At 37.1% G+C, this 18933-nt stretch overlaps 1 protein-coding gene across 5 annotated transcripts in view; it reads right to left on the reverse strand.

Annotated features, from left to right (window-relative positions):
- The window catches only part of TTK (TTK protein kinase), a 50077-nt gene that overhangs the window by 17503 nt on the left and 13641 nt on the right, over window positions 1–18933 (reverse strand). The window contains exons 9-12 of one of the 5 annotated variants that reach the window (XM_075554847.1): window positions 17593–17680; window positions 16470–16590; window positions 7532–7677; window positions 2028–2164 (exon numbers count right to left, since the gene is read on the reverse strand). In XM_075554847.1, the coding sequence (XP_075410962.1) occupies window positions 2028–2164; window positions 7532–7677; window positions 16470–16590; window positions 17593–17680 (492 nt within the window). Of the gene's footprint in view, window positions 1–2027; window positions 2165–7531; window positions 7678–16469; window positions 16591–17592; window positions 17684–18933 lie in introns of all 5 variants that reach the window. The other 4 variants (XM_075554849.1, XM_075554848.1, XM_075554845.1 and 1 more) reach the window with 4 other exon arrangements.

Genomic DNA, 18933 nt, shown 5'->3' on the forward strand with positions numbered 1-18933 from the left:
GTTCCCAGACAAGAAATCTTCGTTAGTAAAATAATGGTATTTCAAAATCTATATTTGGAGCTATTTTTAAAAATAAGGATTTAGCCAAGGCAGAGGTTAGCGCATGGCTGATCTTAGATTTCAAGAGGAGCTTTTTACAAGTCCTATAATTTTATTGCAAAAATGCCAATCTGTTAGAAAGAGCTGAATTACATCAGAAGTTTGGCCGCAGAGCTTACACATATCCTGTTCAGATTTGTGGTTTATTTTGCTCACTGTATACTTAAGATATAGGACCATATACTTAGTACAAAGGAGCTCTACAAATATTTGCTGGAAATCATCTAGTATTACAAAAAATGACTGTCATCACTGTTGAGGCCCTGACGGTGTTACGATGACTCTATGGACTGCAATTCACAAGGCTGGCAGTTAGAAACCACCAGCAGCTCCTCGGGAGAAAGACGAGGTGTTCTACTTCTGTAAACAGTTACCTCGTCTTGGAAACTGACAGGGGCAGATCTATCCTATAGGGCCGCTATGAGGCAGTATTGATTAGATCACAGTGAGTTGGCAGTAGTTATTTATGAATAATAAAATGGAGCAATAGAAGGACAAGTCAAAAAGTACTGCCACTACAGGTCTAATCCATCCACACACGGGTTTATTTCTAACAAAATGTTTAAGTATGTCTGTGATCCATGGCTGGCTGGCACACAAGCTCTTTAATTCCTCTTAGGGTTTCTTCAAAGAAAAGGTCCCGATCAAAACAGTGGCTTGTTAGGGTAAGAGGTGGGTCAGTGACAATCAAGACCTATAGAGGCAGCTCAAGTCATAACAACAGAAATTGGGGTTTCCCAAGGGTTAATCTTGATTTTCTTGAAGAAGTTTCAAGAAAATGGAAAACGGTACTGTTGAGTATTGGCTAAAGAAAATTGAGCCTAAAAACTGTTTTCCATCACGACAATGTACCTGCTCATTCTTTGTGGACAACCAGGGCTGCCCTAAGATAATTCTGTTGGACAATCTTCCCCATCAACACTACAAACCCAATATTGCCCAGTCAGACTTCTTTCTGTTCTCCATATTAAAGAGCAATAAAGGAATTGGAATCCCAAGGACACCCAAACTACCACTTTGACATGGTATAAATCAGAGAGTAGAACTCTTTGAGAAGGGTTAGAGAGGTGGGAATGCTGTCTTCAAAGCGTAATGGACCTAGATAGAGGGTCTGCTGAAAAACACTAACTTCACATTTGAGTACTCTGGGCTAATAAAGGTTTCCATACTTTTTTAACTTGCCCTATAGATTGAAAAATTATATTAAATAGGTAAGAAGTGAGTCATATGATTTCAAAGGTCAATTCTAATTAAGATTAAAAGATCACATTGTGACAACAAAACAAAAAAGACTTATCTTCAAATACACTGAAAATATTTTAAAAATATAGCCACCCGACAAAGGTTACGATGTACCATATCCCTTTATTTCCTTTTTTGAAATGTCATCAATTTGTTTTGAAATACAAGCCTTCTCTTCTATTCGTTAGCAGAGACCACTCAATTTCCTTACCCTCATTCCCATCCATTCAGATGTTCTATTTTTAAATACCTCCAGAATTATGTGAACTACAGTAGAAAACCAAACTCATAAAAAAAGATAATTGGAATTAACACCTCCCCTTTCATAACATTTCTCCACCATTTAGTCTACTCTAAGAACGCTAACCTTTAAAATATCTCCATCATAGAAAAGTGTCCATTTGATAACACATGCTTATAAATAAGCTTGCAATCTGAAGAGCATTTATGGCTAGGTACAGATTACAATATAACAGAGCTTAAATTCACAGCAATCCTTTAAAAATTTATTTTATTGTAGCTGCCTTCCCCTCTCTTTACAGATGAGGCAACTGATACTGACAAAAGTGTGACTTTGAAAACTCAGCTAACAGAGCAGGATTAAACCCGGATCTGTTGGGCTCCAAAGCCCATCTTACTTCTACTGCAGCACCCGACCTCCCAAACTAAGTGTTGAAAGTGATTACCAGTGCATGTAATCATCCAGGGCGCTGCTGCCTGGTGTCTGACAAAGAGATTGGGGATCAATCCGTTTAGGTGCTGATATTGGTGGTGACTGTTTTGAAGCTGAAAAGGCAGGTTCCTCAAAAGGGGGAGGTTTCTGCTAAATCAAATAAATAACATTAGGATTCAGATTTTTATATTATTCCTTGGCATAAAGATTTTATAAACAGCCTATTTTTAAAAGCAAGTAGGCAGATGTATTCCCAATTTCTACTCTAGTAAAACTATACTTTAGTACAGTTTTACTCCAAATTCTGAAGCCTATATATACTGTTCAGACTGCATATATGCTGAGAAGACACAGCTTAATAAAATGACTGGATACTGTAAGCAGACATTGAACTTTTATAATGCAAATAAATTACAAACTCATTAGTACTAACGCCCTATTCTTTTCTCCTCCCACTAATTTGCCTTCTGTAGCTATTATTCTGTCTATCATGGGCATTTTATACAAAAAGGAACCATAAATGACTTTTTGTCATGGGGCTCTTTCACTTAGTCTGTGATATTCCACATCAGTACTTCATTCTTTTTTTATTGGTAAGTGAATTTACACTGTATGTATATATTTTGTTTAGCCTTTAATTAGATTTAGAGATATTTGGGTTATATCTACTTTTGGGCAATCCCAAATAATGCTCTAAACATTTGCATAAATGTTTTTATGGGGACATGTTTAAATTGATAGGTATATACTTAAGTGTAGAATTGCAAAGTGACTGCACGTTTAACTTTTGGAATCACTGCCAGTCAGTTTTGTGCCTTTTAACATTCTCATGAGAAGTACATGATAGTTCTAATTTATCCAATTCCTTGGCAACATTTATAATTTTTCTTTTAAATTATAGCATTCCTAGTGGGTGTGATGTGGTATTACCTCAATGTAGTTTTGATTATAATTTACCTAATAATATATATATGTGATTTTGAGCCCACCTACTTACAAGTTCTTTTTTTCTTTTTAAGAGCACATAATCATTCAAGATTCAACATGTGAAAATTCTTATCACCTAGTATTTGCTAAATACATGTTATAACTTAGATCATAATCTGAAGTGTGGTCTAGGAACCCTAGATGAAGGTTTTTACGGAGTCTGGATGGTATTTTCACAGTAATACCGAGATATTATTTGCCCTGTTCTTCTGTTCTCTCATGAGTACATGTGTGGTTTTCCTGAGGCTATATAGGACAATGACATATGAAAACGCAAAAGCAGGTACAAGAATCTAGCTTTTTGCTAAGTAAATCAGTAATAAAACCTGAAAATATGTAACATTACTACTCTTCTCACGACATTTTGTTTTGAAAGTTACTTTTAATAAATTCACATGTAAGGTGTTTGTCATTTTAACACATTTTGAATGTCTTTTGTAAATGTAGGCTATTCAAACAACATAAGTCACATAAATTAAAACTCTAGGGGCCTACAGACAAAAATGGTTGAGAACCAATGAGTTAAAATATAGAGCTTTTACCATCTTTCAATCAATCACTGAAAGAACTATTGAGATGATGGCTGTAGACTCTTAAGTATGGCTATCTAGGAGTCTACCACATCATTCTTTCTCAAATGGGCCTGAGCCATTGTGCATGGCCATTCCGATTGTTATAAGCATTCATTCCCTATCTTACATGTTTCTATTTTGTCCACTAAGATGATTGCATTAAGTTGTCTGATGCTTTGCACTAGTTCAGAGGTCAGCATGTTTTTTTCTGATAAGGTAAGAATGAATATTTTGGGCTCTGACAAAGAGGGATGATTGCAACTACTCAATTCTACCGTGGCAGCAGAGAAGCAACGACAGAGCATTAAGTAAACAGTGTGGCTGTGTTTTCACCCACAAAGGCAAGAGGTTAGATTTGGCCCACGGCTAGTTTGCCGACCCTAGCACAAGTTTTTAAGTAAACCACAAAAATATTGATGTAAGACAGGAAAGTAACTGACACATGCTTTTAATGGATCCAACTGCTATTGACTGTTCTTTTGTGAAGGGGAAGAAACCTCACTTAAACTATTAGAAGTCATCAAAAAATCAATGGAAGGAATAAAGATTGATATCCTAGGATTCGGGGATCTGAAATGGACTGGTATTGGCCATTTGGAATCAGACAGTGATATGGTTTACTATGCCAGGAAGGTCATATTCAAGAGAAATGGCTTTGCACTCACCTAAAAGATCTATTTTGAAGTACAATGCTGTCTGTATTGTAAATCCTGTCAGTGACAGTTTCTCTATCCCCACCCTAGGATATCCAGTTAATATAACTACTATTCATATTTATGTGCCAATGGATAAAGTTAGTCATGAAGAAATTTGAGAATTTTAACATTTAATTTGAAATTGATCAAACATTCAATCATTACTGGCTAATGGAATGCAAAAGTTGGAAACAAAGAGGAAGTAACTAGAAAATACAGTCTTGATAGAAATGAAAGTGGAGATAGCATGATAGAATTTTATAAGACCAACAATTCCATCGCAAATACTTTTTTAACAACAAAATACACCTGCATTTCTCCAGATGAAATATACAGAAATCAAATTGATTATATCTGTGGGAAGAGATGATAGAGAAGCTAAATATTAGCATTAAACTAAAACATGCTCATGGGCTGATGCTGAAACAGACCATCAATTGCTCATAAGTTCAAGTTGAAGAAAATGGAAACAAGCCTACAAGAGCCAAAATATCACCTCGAGTCTATCCCACTTGAATGTGGAGACTATCTCAAGAACAGGTCGCATACCTTGCAACCCAACGAGAGAAGACGTGATGAGCCATGGGAGGACAACAGGACTTCATACACAAGACCAGCACAAGGTCATCAAAAAGACAGCAAAGGTCAGTGTGGATGGCAGAATACATTGTGAAACTTGCTCTTAATTGTAAAGTATCTCGGCATATAGAAGAAATAATGAAATCAAAGAGCTAAAAAGAAAATTTCAAAGAGTAGCCTGAGAGGACAATGTAAAATGAAATGCACAAATATTTAGAGTTCAGAAAGCCAAAAAGGAAGTATACACCTAGAATATCATAATCTGAAAGACTTAAGAAAAAATTCAAGCTGTGAGTTACAAGATTGATAGATTCTATGGGCAAAATATTGAATGATAGAGAAACCACCAAAATAAGATGGAAACAATATACAGATCAATGTATCAAAACAACAACAAAAAACACAAGTCAGTATTTAACCATTTCAAGAGGTAGTATACGACCAAGAACTAATGGGTTTGAAGAAGAAAGTCCAAGCTGCACTGAATGCATCAACCAAAACAAGGTTCCATGAATCAGTGGAAATTTTTCAACGGGCTGATGAAGCACTGGAAGCATTCACTTGTGAAGACCTGGCCAGATAACTGGAAGTGATCTGTATTTATACCTATTCGAAAGCAAGGTGACCAACAGAATGTGCAAATTGTAGAACATATTATCAATGTCAAATACAAGTAAAATTGTGATGAAGCTCATTCAACCACATTTTCAGTGAGCTGAAAGAAATTCAGGCTGGACTCAGAAGGACATGGAACAAAGAATGCCATTGCTGAAATCAGATGTATCTTACCCGAAAGTAGAGAATTCCAGAAAGATGTTTACTTATGTTTTATTGATTATGAAAAAGCATTCTAATGTATAGACCAAAACAAAAAATTGACAGCCTTGGGAAGGATGGAAATTCATGAAACTTCATTGTGCTCATGCAGCAACTGTACAGGGATCAAAAGGCAGCTGTGTGAACAGAACTTGATAGGATGGCTTAAAACCAAGAAATGGTTGCATCCTCCTACCAGACTTGTTCAATCTGTATGCTGAGCAAATAATCAGAAGGTGGATTATTTATATGAAGAAGTATGTGGCACTGGGATTGGAGGAAGGCTTACTAGCAACCTGGGAGATGCAGATGAGACAACTTGGCTTGCTGAAAGTGAGGACTTGAAACAATTGCTGATCAAGATCAAAGATGGCAGTCAGTCTTCAGTATGGATTGAAACTCGATATAAAGAAAACCTACATGTTCAAAACTGGATCAACAGGTGGTACCATGATAAATGAAGAAATAATTGAAATTGTCAAAGATTTTGTCTTGCTTGGGTCCACAAGCAATGCTCAAGGGAGCAGCAGTCAAGAGATCAAAAGGCACATTGCACTGGGGAAATCTGCTGCAGAAGACCTCTTTAAAGAATTGAAGGCAAGAATGTACTTTAAGGACTAAAGTGTACCCGACAAGGCAACAGTATTTCTATCATCTCATATGAATACGAAAGTTACATTGAGTAGGACGAAAGAAAAAACAGAGTGATGCGTCTGAATTACGGTGCTGAATTAGGGTCCATGAATGTATCACAGGCTGACAAAAGAACAAACAAATCTGTCCTAGATGTATAACCAGAATGCCCTTGGAGGCAAGAATGGTGAGACTGTCTCACAGAGTTTGGCTCTGGAAAAGGACACCATGATTGGGAAAGTATGGGGGTAGTGCAAAAGAGGAAGACCTCTCTACATGCACCAACGCAATGGTTGCTCAGTAGCGGGCTCAAACACAGCAATTGTAAGGTTGGTGTGCCGGACCAAGCCGTGCTTTGTTCTGTTGTATATGAGGTTGCTATGAGTTGGAACCAACTAGATGGCTCAGAACAATTCTACTTCATACAGTACTGAAGAGTGGCATGGGAGCTGTTTTACCTAGTCCAGCCCCACGTTTGCATATGTCTGAGTCCTATGAGGCAGAGGTCGGACATGCCTTCCTCCTCCATCCGCACTCCACTTTCCTACTGGGTTTGATAATCTGTTGCCGTGGTCGCAAAGAATTTACAGACCATACTTAAGGGGTTTTACTAGAGATGCTAACAGGTTACAAAATGTTAAGGATATAATTCCATTTTCCTCTGCCATGCTGGCAAATGTACCTTCCTCTGGTCTTCGGCCTCTCAGCTACATGGTTCCCTGGCCTCTGGCTGCCTCTGGCAAACTCCTTGAGTGCTGGTAAATGTCCTAAGAGCTCCCTGCTCTGTAAACCAGTCTCCTACCCAAAGGCACTCAGTCAGTTTTATTTCGCTGGGCTGGAAAACCTGCGACTCTGCTTCATGGTCTCCAGGCTGCAGCCTCAGGTGTCTCTGCCATTTCAGGCAGGAATCTCCCACACACATTGCTGGCGGCTTTTCATCCTTGAAGGTCATTGCATTCTCTGCTGCTGCTTCTGATGTCTCACCAATAAAATGCAGCAGAATGAAAAACTGACAATCCCTGAGTTAGCATGTTCTGCACCTTATTTGCATGATCCCACCTAGTCATATTGCAGGAGTTATAAAGACTATGGGTAGAAGAGCCATTCCAAGGAATTCCACTCAACTACAGGTATACAAGTATGTGAAAAAGAGGAAAATATACCTAGTAGGACCATCACACTTTAGAAACACACTACACACAGTGCTCATGTTGTACTTGAGGGGAAAATGTTACCTCCATAACAACCTTTCGGGTTTCTGGAATCTGCCACTGATTTGAAGATGCAGCAGGTTTTTGGTTTACACATTCCGGCTTTCTTTTGGATTGCCACTTTTTCTGGCTACTTTCTGGAATGTCTGGGTCTTGAGGTTCTTTAGTTTCTGAAAATATATTCGATATTGTTATTAAAAGGGAAGAATGCTATTTGACTACAATAAAAAGAAGCCTAAACAATACAACGTGTTACAAAATTCTTTAAAAACAAAGAAAAACAAAAGCCTTCAACCAAATTTCCACAATTTGTCTTCAGCAAGTCAATTTGATAAATTTGCAATATTGCCACCTTGCTAAATTCTTACCTAGAGTTTGCCAGAGGTCATTGTGGTTTAGGTGGCCTTAGTCTGTACCAGTAAATAAGCATAAGAGTAAACATTTTATGTTATACAAATGTTTATCTGTTCTAATGCCTTGCTGCTTAAAGAGATACTAAGTCACCATTTTCATAGACCTTTATTAACATAAAAATGTTTACATTTTATTAATTCACCTTTAATTTATCCCTAGGTATCAATGAACAAAAAAGCCACAGTAATATACTTCATATTTTATGAACTTGATTCCAATAATCTATTTTGATCACAGATGAAAGTCCTAAACAAAATATTAGCACAATTTATGAAAAGAGGATAGTGAATTGCAACCAAGTTGGACTTATTCCTAAATACCAACTTGGTTTACTTAACATTTGAAAATCCATACATTTAAATATGGTGAAGAAAGCTGATGATTCCCGGCTATCAAAAGATATAGCATCTGGGGTCATAATGGCTTGAAGACAGACAAGTGGCCATCTAGCTGAGAAGCAGCAAAGGCGACATGGAAGAAGCACACCAGCCTGTGTGATCATGAGGTGTCAATGGAATCAGGTATCAAGAAGCATCAAAGACCCAGAGCAAAAAACCATAATGTGAATGAGGAGCGTTGTGTGGAGAGGAGGTCCAAAGGTAATCTGTAAGCAATTGGACATCCTCTTACAGAAGAGTCGTGGGGAGAAGACAGTAAAGTCAGGGTGCAGTATAGCACTGATGATACATATAGCTTTCCTCTGGTTCTTTAATGCTCCCCCCACTATCATGACCCTAAATCTGCCTTACAAATCTGGCTAGACCAGAGCATGTCCATGGGTACAGATACGAGCTGGAAACACAGGGACTACAGCACAGATAAACTCCTCGAGACCAACATTGACAGTAACTATATCAGGCGGGGAGGGGAAAGTGGGGGGGGAAAGGGGGAGAACTGATCACAATAACCTACCTATAACCCCCTCCCAGAGGGATGGACAACAGACAAGGGGGTAAAGGGAGACATCGGACAGCGCAGCACATGAAAAAATAATAATAATCTATAAATTATCAAGGGTTCATGAGGGAGGGAGGGGAAAAATGAGGAGCTGATAACAAGGGCTCAAGTAGAAAGAAAATGCTTTGCAAACAATGATGGCAACATATGTAAAAATGTGCTTGAAACAATGATATATTTATATATATGCATTGTTATAAGAGTTGTACGAGCCCTCAAAATGATTTTTAAAAAGTCAATGCATTTAGGCATAATACGAAAATAAATATAATCAACTTAACAAGCAGAAAAGGCATTTGATAGAATTCAACATTCAGTGACAGACACAATCCCAAACTATTTGTCCAACTGTATATAATAAATGCACTCCACAGAAGTTATAAAAATATGTGGCAATCATTGTATTAAGGGCAAAATTGCAAGTTCTCTCCTCAAAATAAAATCTGAAACATTTCAAGTACAAAACAATTTTTTTAAAAGAAACGTATTTAAAGGGCTTTGCTTTAATTCTCTCTTACTGTTGTGCACTGCCAAACATCTAGAAATTTAACTTCTAAATGTTCCCAATAAGGACTTTAGTTTGTCCAATAAACACACAGCAGTATCAAATCAATTGGACATCTGTAAAAAGGGTAGAATCTGAGAATGTGCTCTAAATAAGCATTCTGGTCTAGAACCCCACCTTCCGCCCTCGCTCACCTCTATCAACCGAGGTGACAAAAATAAAGCATTGGTAATACTTATAGGGGTCTTACACAATTTCACTTCCACAAGTAACCACTCTGAAGTTGAAAATAAAATATACAAAATGTGTTAGTTTACTAAGTCTGTTTTTGTCATACACTGGCAACCTCTTGAACTTCTGGAAAGGCTAGATGTAAAATTAGGACTAATCCTTTATTTACTCTATATACTCAGTAAAGTCATACAAGATACACAGCACACATGGGACAGTGTTTCACCCTGCCTCACTAGAAACATCCTGGTAAAGCCCTTTGCGTGTTCTTCTCCCTCCTTCAAGAACAGACACCAACATGTGTTGCTCACAGAGGCGGTTTGGCAGTTCCAATTCCAGAAGACAATAGTTTGTATAAATTTTAACAAAAGGTTATCTATAATATATGTTATTATCTCTACTTTTAACACACTTTGTGTATTTCAAAACATCTACAAATACCAGATACTTTAAATCAGGCCTTCTTTGTCCACTAAATACATTTGTGTTTATTCATAAACTACACACATGTACCAAGGGTCATATCCGAAAGTGTCTTCTAGATAGGACCCTTCTGGTCTTCAGCTATGCATTTCTTCTACCTCCTCTCCACCACACCCGGTGGACAGTACAGGTACATGTGACTGGCACGTGATTTCACTCTCACTTCCAGAAGACAGCCTTTCTGTGGTTAACAATGCAGCGGACAGAATGTGTCAGTTCACTAACTCTACTTTTGTCATACATTGGCGACATTTTTAATATCTAGAGATTTAATATTATAAAACTAGGACTCATTTATCCAACATAAAGTACAGCAAAGTTAAACGAAAAGTATACAATATACAGGCAATGGATAATTTGGAATTTTTTGAAACACACTAATACTATTGGTAATTTCTGCTCACCACCTCCCTTAACCCAATGAAAAAGCAATAAACAAGTACAGTGTTCATAGAGGTGTTTCACAATTCCATCCCCAAAGATAACATTTTCTCTTAATCCTAAAAAGCTATTTACAAAGTATTAACCTACTTATTAAATACACCAAGTACATCGGAACATCTAGAAAGACTAGATATTTCAAATAATATACTTGCCCACTACATACACAGTACTGTTAAAATAAAAGTGCACACATATAACAATGGTTATAATCTGAGGTATCTTCTAAATATGACCATTTTGGTCTTATCCTCATTATCTTTCACTATCCTCCTTTCCACCACCAATCCCGTAGACACGTACAGGCATAAGCAATGCATGGAGGCAATTAAACAAATCCATCTTCAAGTCATTTACAGAAGACAAAACTTTCCCATGAATTCAGAGAGTACAACACATGCTGCTCTCCTCTCCCTAACTCTACAGTGTCATCCACTGGCAACCACTTTTAACATCTAGAGACTGTATGTTGCAATATTAGGACTTGTTTTTCCATTTTAGACACTATACGCTGCAAAGCAAAATGCTTGTAACAGAAAAAATAGTTTTGTCTGAGACCATCCAAATAGGAACATAGTAATGTCTTATCTTTTGTAGTTTCTTCCCTCCCATCTGTTCCCAATCATGAACAAATACAGACATTTGTGTATTGCCCAGGGGTGGCTAAACAAGCCCATTCCCAAAAGGCAATGATTCCTGTCAATTTTAGCACAGAGATATACACAAAAGTGATAGCTTACTACTTCTACTTTACCATGTCAGGCACTGCTAAACATCCAGGAAAAGTACATGTTTCAAATAAGGGTTGTTTTAGTCCACTATATACACAGCATATTATTCATAGTTTGGGGTGGATGAGGGGGAACTGCACACATAAGATAGTTAAAATGTGAAAGTGTCTTTGAAATATTACCATCTGGCCTGTAGAAGCTTCTCCTTCTCCCTCCTCCACTAAGCTAATGAGCTACACATGCTCAGATTTCAAAAGACAATTTTAAGAATTTTAACACAAAATGTATTAGGTTTTGCTAAGTCTACTTTCACCATACATTGGCACCCTCTTTAACATCTAGAATGACTAGATGTTGCAAATTATGGCACATTTGTCCTTTAAATACACAGAAGAAAAGTGACATGGAATTATTAATCCATCGTTGAGCAGCGCACATCAAGATTAGGTAGGTTGGTGGCAGAAGGGCTGTGCTATAGAAATACATTTTCAAGAAATAGAGAAAAGAAGTAGGTGGCAAAAGACATGTTTAGAGGTTTAAATATAGGCACGCACATATGTAAATACCTAACAATAGGGCTATAGGCCTATGTACACATATTTAAATGTTAAGTATTAAGGTAGCAGACAGGCATTGGGCCTCTACTCAGTACAAGAACACTTTGTTCTAATCACTTGGCATGCTGTGACACCATCCCAACGTGATCGCTGAAGTCAACATGGGTGCATAGGCAAAGCCAGTGAAGAAAGCTGACGGTGCCCAGCTATTAAAAATGATAGCATCTGGGGTCTTAAGGGCTTGAAGATAAATGAGCGGCCATCTAGCAGGTAAGCAACATACCAGTCTGCGTGACCATATATCAGGCATCAGAAGACCCCAAATAAATATACTGATGCAAATGATGGGGTCTGTAGACAATTGGAAATTCTGTCACAGAAGGGCCATAAGGAAGGAATGACTCAGCTAGCTGAAGCACAGCACCAACAGAACATACAACATCCTTCTAGTTCATTAATGCCTGCCCCCATCCACCCATCAATATCATGATCCCAGTTCTACATATCTGGCTAGACCTGAGCATGAACACTGGCACAGACAAGATCTCTCCATATGGAATCCAGGATAGATAAACCCCTCAGGAACAATAATACAAGTAGTGATGTCATGAGGGTAAGGGGAAGATAGGGGGAGAAGGGACATAAACAGGGAACCAACTACAATGATCGACATATTACACTTCCCACCCCCTCCCAGGGAGACAAACAACAGAAACGTGGATGAAGGGAGACAGCGGATAGCGTATGATATGAAAATAATAGTAATTTAGCAGAGGTCCATGAGGGTGGGAAGGGGGTGGAAGGAGGAAAAAACGAGAAGATGATACCAAGGGCTAAAGAAAAATTAAGTTGTTTGAAAATAATGATGGCAACAGATGTACAAAGGTGTTTGATACAATTTATGTATGGATTGTTATAAGAGCTGTAAGAGCCCCAATAAAATTATTAATAAAAAATACATGTTCAGTGGAAAGACCTTGGTAATATTTTAATATTTTAAAACCTGACAATTCTCTTAAAGTATAATACTTAGTGTCTTCCTGCTTTGTTTCATCTTAAAATGAGCATTAAGGAATGCAATGTTTTATTTGTAACTCTGCTTATACCTTTACCTAAAGCCCTGTTAATCATTTTTGTCTTTTATGAATCTACCCACCCTAACCCCCAAGGAATTTTTTTCTTGATTGAGGTGGCATATTGTAGTCTTGCTTGTCAAAATACTCATGGGTTTGGGAATCTGAACTGGTAAATATTCATCATGTGTTGGGAAAAAAGCATGAATCCATACCATGTGACCTCTATCACCTAAAATTATATGCTTTGTCATTTATATACATACATAGATAGGATGAAGAAAGACAAGTCAAACTGTAACTATTAAATTATTTTGGAGGCTTTTTGTGGTCTTGGCTTTTCAATTTTCTATAAATGCACAAAAAAGCTTGAAGAGAAAAATAAAAGTGATTTAAAAACTTGCATGGCATTCCCATGGCTTGCTGACAAAACAAGAAATGAAAGGTATTAGAATTGGAACATATCAACATTAACATCCCTCAAACATGGGTACGCACATCCAAAGGGCCTATAGGAGAACTCATAGAACTAATCAAGGACTGTTTCAATCTTACTGTTTCTAAGAGTAAGATCTAAAAATCCATGGTATTTGTATATACCAGCAACAAACAAGTAGGACCCACTTAAGGGGCGGGGGGAGGATACCATTTATTATCATAATATCCCAAAAAATCTGGTACTTAGAAATAAATCTCACAAAACATTTAAGACCTCTACACAGAAAATCACTCCCAATATTTTACAGACTGTTTGAAAGGATACATTACAATCATGGTTTGGAAATCCATAAAGGTAACTACTCTTCCCAAATGTTTTACAGATTCTATTAGATTTCAATCAAGATTCCGTTTCTCAATGTAAACTGAGAAATAGTCTCATGTTTACATGGATATTCAAAAGGTCGAAATTGGCTTGATGGCAAGGAAGTAGAAATATACTTATAAAGCATAAAGAGACTAAAAACTAGTGCACTGTGAACACAAGATCCAAAGAACTGTGGGATGACGAACCCCAAACCACATGCAACATACTTGTTATTGGTAGGAGCTACACAGTAGGATCTGATTCTTTATAGAGGATCACCAATATTCTAAAACTAGTTGGTGGAAAGTGAATTTTTCCAAGAAATACAACTGGGTAAATTACATCTCCACATTGGGTTGGGTTGGAAATCATGATCTTTGATTTTACGCATACACAAATGTTAAATTCAGAATAGAAAGAGAATTTAATACTAAATCAAGCGTCTGCCACAAAATCGATGCTAACTCATGGCAACCCCATGTGCTTCAGAAAAGAACAGCTTCCCATATGATTTGCATGGGTGGAATCTTAATGGAAAAAGATGCCCAGACGCTACTTCCTCTGGGTCGTTTTGAAATGCTAACTCCTCAATTGGTATCCCAGGGTATAACATATAACAAACCTATTCTATGCCTTTTTGGTCAACTATACACTCATACCCAGTGTTATTTATGTAAATGTTCTATGCACGGGTATGTTATTTTGCACGGGCATGTTATTTGCTAAAAATCCAGTTCACACGCACACAACCATGAAAGGACTTCGAAAGTTTGTGAAAAATTGGGACTATCACTTAATTCCATTGTTTCACTGACACTTTAAAGTCCTCTTGTTTACAAACCCAAGGACAGAAGAATATTCATAGCATTACTTGTTACAGACAAAACTATTATCCTTGGACATTTGGAAAAACAAATTGTAGTATATCTATATAACTAAATACTATATGGCCATAAAAGCCCACCAACCAGCTACTACAACATGAATTTTACAAGCAAACATGAGCAACAGCAGCACACAAAAGAGCACATACTATAATTTCATCTTCAAGAAATTTAAAAACAGAAAAAAATTGATCTACAGTGCTGGAAGTCAAAATAGTGATTACATTTTTGTTAAGAATAAGAAAGGTTTGAAAAGGTTATTGGGGAGCTAAGTAAATCTAGTTCTGCCTACATTTGTGCATTCATTTGTGGCATTATATCGGGCTTCATATTTTTGATTTGGGCTGTTTTGTTTGCATGTTTACCACATTAAAAACATACTTCGCAGTTTGCGTACTGAACAAGTATTCACTTAAAAAAATAGGTGTCACATAAGAATAGCACATTTGATAAAGATAATTTCCTTGTCATATCAGTTTATAGTAAAATGACATGAAAATATAGAATATAAGTATTTTCTTCCAAATACTAGGAATCGGCTTACAATTTAGAAAAATGGGAAAAGATTATACTAGGATGACCAACCATCCCAGTTTACCCAGAATTTCCTTGAGAATATCCAGGGAATTCACGGCTTTTAGGACAAAAAAATGGAAAGTACTAGGAATACATAACAACTTTGGGGCGAACCTAGTTTTTAAGTTCCTTTTTTTCCTATTTAAAAAAAATAACAACCAACTATATCCAGTTTGACAAGCTCTGTGTGAACCATGATCATCATCCTATTCATGGCAGTGTTCAAATTGCCATAAAGATTCATTGTCTCGGAAACTCCATATACAGTTGCTAGCAGTGTTTTGTTTTTGTTTTGGGGGGAGGTGTGCAGTTGGAGAGGACTGAGGGCATTTAAACTATAAAAATTCAAGCTTAAGTTAGCATCGCCATCGAAGATGCTCTCATTATTGCTATTTGTTCCCATTTAAATTGTGATAGTACTTCAAATTTCTTCTCCTTTACCAAGTATTTCCTTAAACCAATTAGTTCTTTACATTTCTCCTTCCTGTGACTTCTTGTAGCATTTTACTTATGTGGCTCTCAATATACTCTCTTTGTTCTACCCAGCACTATATTTATCAGCACATCTTCTACACTGGACTGGATCCTCCGTAGGTTTCTGTCCCACTCATTTATCTATCCGTAGAACATTTATCACGATACTTCCATGGCAGAAAACCAAATGTTTGGCAAAAGAGGAACTAGAGAGTTGATATATATAATTAGAGCTTCTGCATTGTCCTTTCCAGAAAGAAAACAAAACCAAACCTAACTAAACCCAGCGCACTGCTATCAAGTCAATTCTGACTCATAGCAACCATACAGGGACAAAGTAGAACTGTCCATTTGGGTTTATGAGACTGCAATTCTTTCCGGCAGAAGAAAGCCTCATCTTTCTCCTGAGGCGTGGCTAGTGATTTTGAACTGTTGACCTTGTAGTTAGCAAACCAACACATAATCACCATACCACCAGGACTCCTGGAAAGAATAGAAGGGGGCTTCGAAAACTTCATGGAAATTATATGACAATGTAAATTTCCACAATTCTTTGCAGTCTTTTTCTATTTGTATTGTCAAGTAAATCAAGAAAAATAATTCAGTACCATTGCACTATTCCTTCTTTATGCAGCTTTATCTAAGTATTGGAAAATAAATTTTCTTTGTTGCAATACTTGTCATTCACTCTACACAATTCAATGGAAATACAAACATAAAACGAACTTAACACAGTTCTTATAATGCAATTCTTAGGTGGCTTCTCTGCTTTCTCAAACTGAAAGAAAAAAATGCTTTCTTAAAGAAGCCTATCTATTTTATCACTCTCACCTTCTAATTTAGTTAGAAGACTTGGATCAGTTTTATTCTTCAGAGTTATTGAATCAGTACCAAGGTCAGAACTTTTCTCATCTAACAGCAAAGGTTCCCTGGGTTGGATATTTTGAACTGCCTATATGAAAAAAAAAAAAAAGATAACAAAGTCTCATAAGCAGCAGTTATACATATTTTCTTAATATTTAATATAGTAATGTCTCATTAGTGTGAGATGATTGTTGGGAAATTAGCTAACACAATTCCATGTAGATTCACAAGCCCCCCAAAATAATTAACTTTTTACTGAAGTATCAATGAAAACAAAATGAAGTACCACAAACCATACATTTGGCCAATGTGTTTTCAATGGATATATTAATTGCTACATTATATTCACTTAAAAAAAAGATAGTTTAAATCAAACATAGCACATGCCTACAACATGAAAAATATTGAGTGTTTTCTGAAATATGATTTTATCCATCAGAAAAACATTCATCAAACTGAGGATTTGTATTAGTATTTTACAACATAGGCTATCAAAGAGGGCTTTTACATAAAGGATATGACAATAACTATAACATGATCCCGAGGAATTAATTCAAATACAACCGAACAGCATAACCTTTAAAAATCTACTGCTCCAATGGATGGATGGATTGTGATAAAAGCTGTATGAGGCCCCAAGAAAATGATTTTTAAAAGAACAAAAAAGAAGAAGAAAAAAAATCTAATGCTCAATGATCTAAAATTGTTTCCTGGCTTAGATGTTTATTCAAATAAGGAGGTCAGAGCTGATTCTCTAACCCGAACCTCTGCTCTCCACTAATACTCTCGGGCTTTGGTGTCAGACACCATGCCACAATTACATGATTAAGCCCACAAGCAGAGAAAACGTAGGTGTCCCAACTGTTACCTATCCTAAGCCAACTAAAGTGTTCACACATAGATAGACTAACTGCTAGACTAGCTTCATCTGGAGAAACCAGTTAGCACTTTGGCACCACTTCTCCAGAGTGATCCTGTGCCCGAGGGCTATCAGGAGCATTGTTGGAGGCATATATTGTAAACCTCTTCCCAGAAAACCTTCATGGAGCCTGGGTCCTTACCACACATAATGGTTTAAAAAAAGAAATACCTTCAAACTTCTCAATTCACAGGAATCATTTCCACTGGATTTAGAAGCAGCCACACTCCCATCTCGGCATTCTGATCCAGAGGTCTGTCTACTGCCCACAAAACAAAGTACCTAGTTTAAATGAAACTTTTTAACATATATATTTTTAATAGTTAAAGCTTTATTTTTCATACATACAAACCAAAAGAACAAACATAGAAACTCATTGCCATCGAGTTGATTCTGACCCACAGGCAGCCTACAGAAGAGGGTAGAAGTGCCCCTCTGGATTTCCAAGACTGTAACTCTTTATGGGAGTAAAAAGTCCCAACTTTCTTGAGGAGTGGCTGGTGCTTTTGAACTGTTGACCTTATGGTTAGCAGCCTAACAGATAATACCCATATTTTCTTCAATCGAAAAGAACTACTTAAAACCAATTTTTAAAATGATTTAATTTATTACAAAAATTAAATAACAGATGAATGTGAAGATGATTAAAATAAGACGGATGCATGACTGCCTACCTCTTTGTTACATAAAATCAGGAGTCAATGGGAAAAGAACGAGAGACAGCAGTAGGTAGGTTTAACAACACTGCAGACTACAAGTAGCTTCAAACACTAGGGTATAAGCTCCTTCGTGCCCTTCAGTGCCTAGGCATAATGTCCATCACTACAGGCACCAGGCTCATGACTGATTTCTGTTTAGAATGGGAGGCATTTTCCTTTATTCTTCGGCTACATATTTAAAAGAGATGACCAAGATGAGGTAACAGTTAACGCATTGTTTCATGGTTTAACCTTAACAAAAAACTGAAACCAAACTGAGTGCCATTGTGTCAATGGGACTACGAGCGACCTGACAGCACAGGGGTGAACTGTCCCTGTGAGTTTCCGAGATCGTAACTCTTTATGGGAGTGGAAAGACCCATCTTTCTCCCAAAAAGTGGCTGGTAGTTCCCAACTGGCGAACTTGAAGTTAGCAGCCCAATGTGTAACCACTACGCCACCAGGGTTCTGTAACCTTGACAAGCAAAAATGCTTCTCTAATATTGATACTTAGTAAGTGTAAAACAAGAATTTAAAAAATTTTATAAGACACCACCTTAAAAAAAAACCCTACCCCAAACAGTTTTCTACTGTTTATTTACAACACAATTCTCTGGACTCTACAGTCTGTTTCAATTAAAAAAACATGCTATAAATAGCGGTTAGGGTTAACACTATACCAACAAAGTTCTCTCCCTACACTGAGCTAGAGTTCTAGATAACCATTTCTTTTAATGTAGAGCAGTGGTTCTCAACTTCCTCATGCTATGACCCTTTCATACAGTTCCTCATGTTGTGGTGACCCCCCAACCAT

The sequence above is a fragment of the Tenrec ecaudatus genome, chromosome 7 (genome assembly GCF_050624435.1).
Source record: "Tenrec ecaudatus isolate mTenEca1 chromosome 7, mTenEca1.hap1, whole genome shotgun sequence".
NCBI classification, from domain to species: Eukaryota; Metazoa; Chordata; class Mammalia; order Afrosoricida; family Tenrecidae; genus Tenrec; species Tenrec ecaudatus.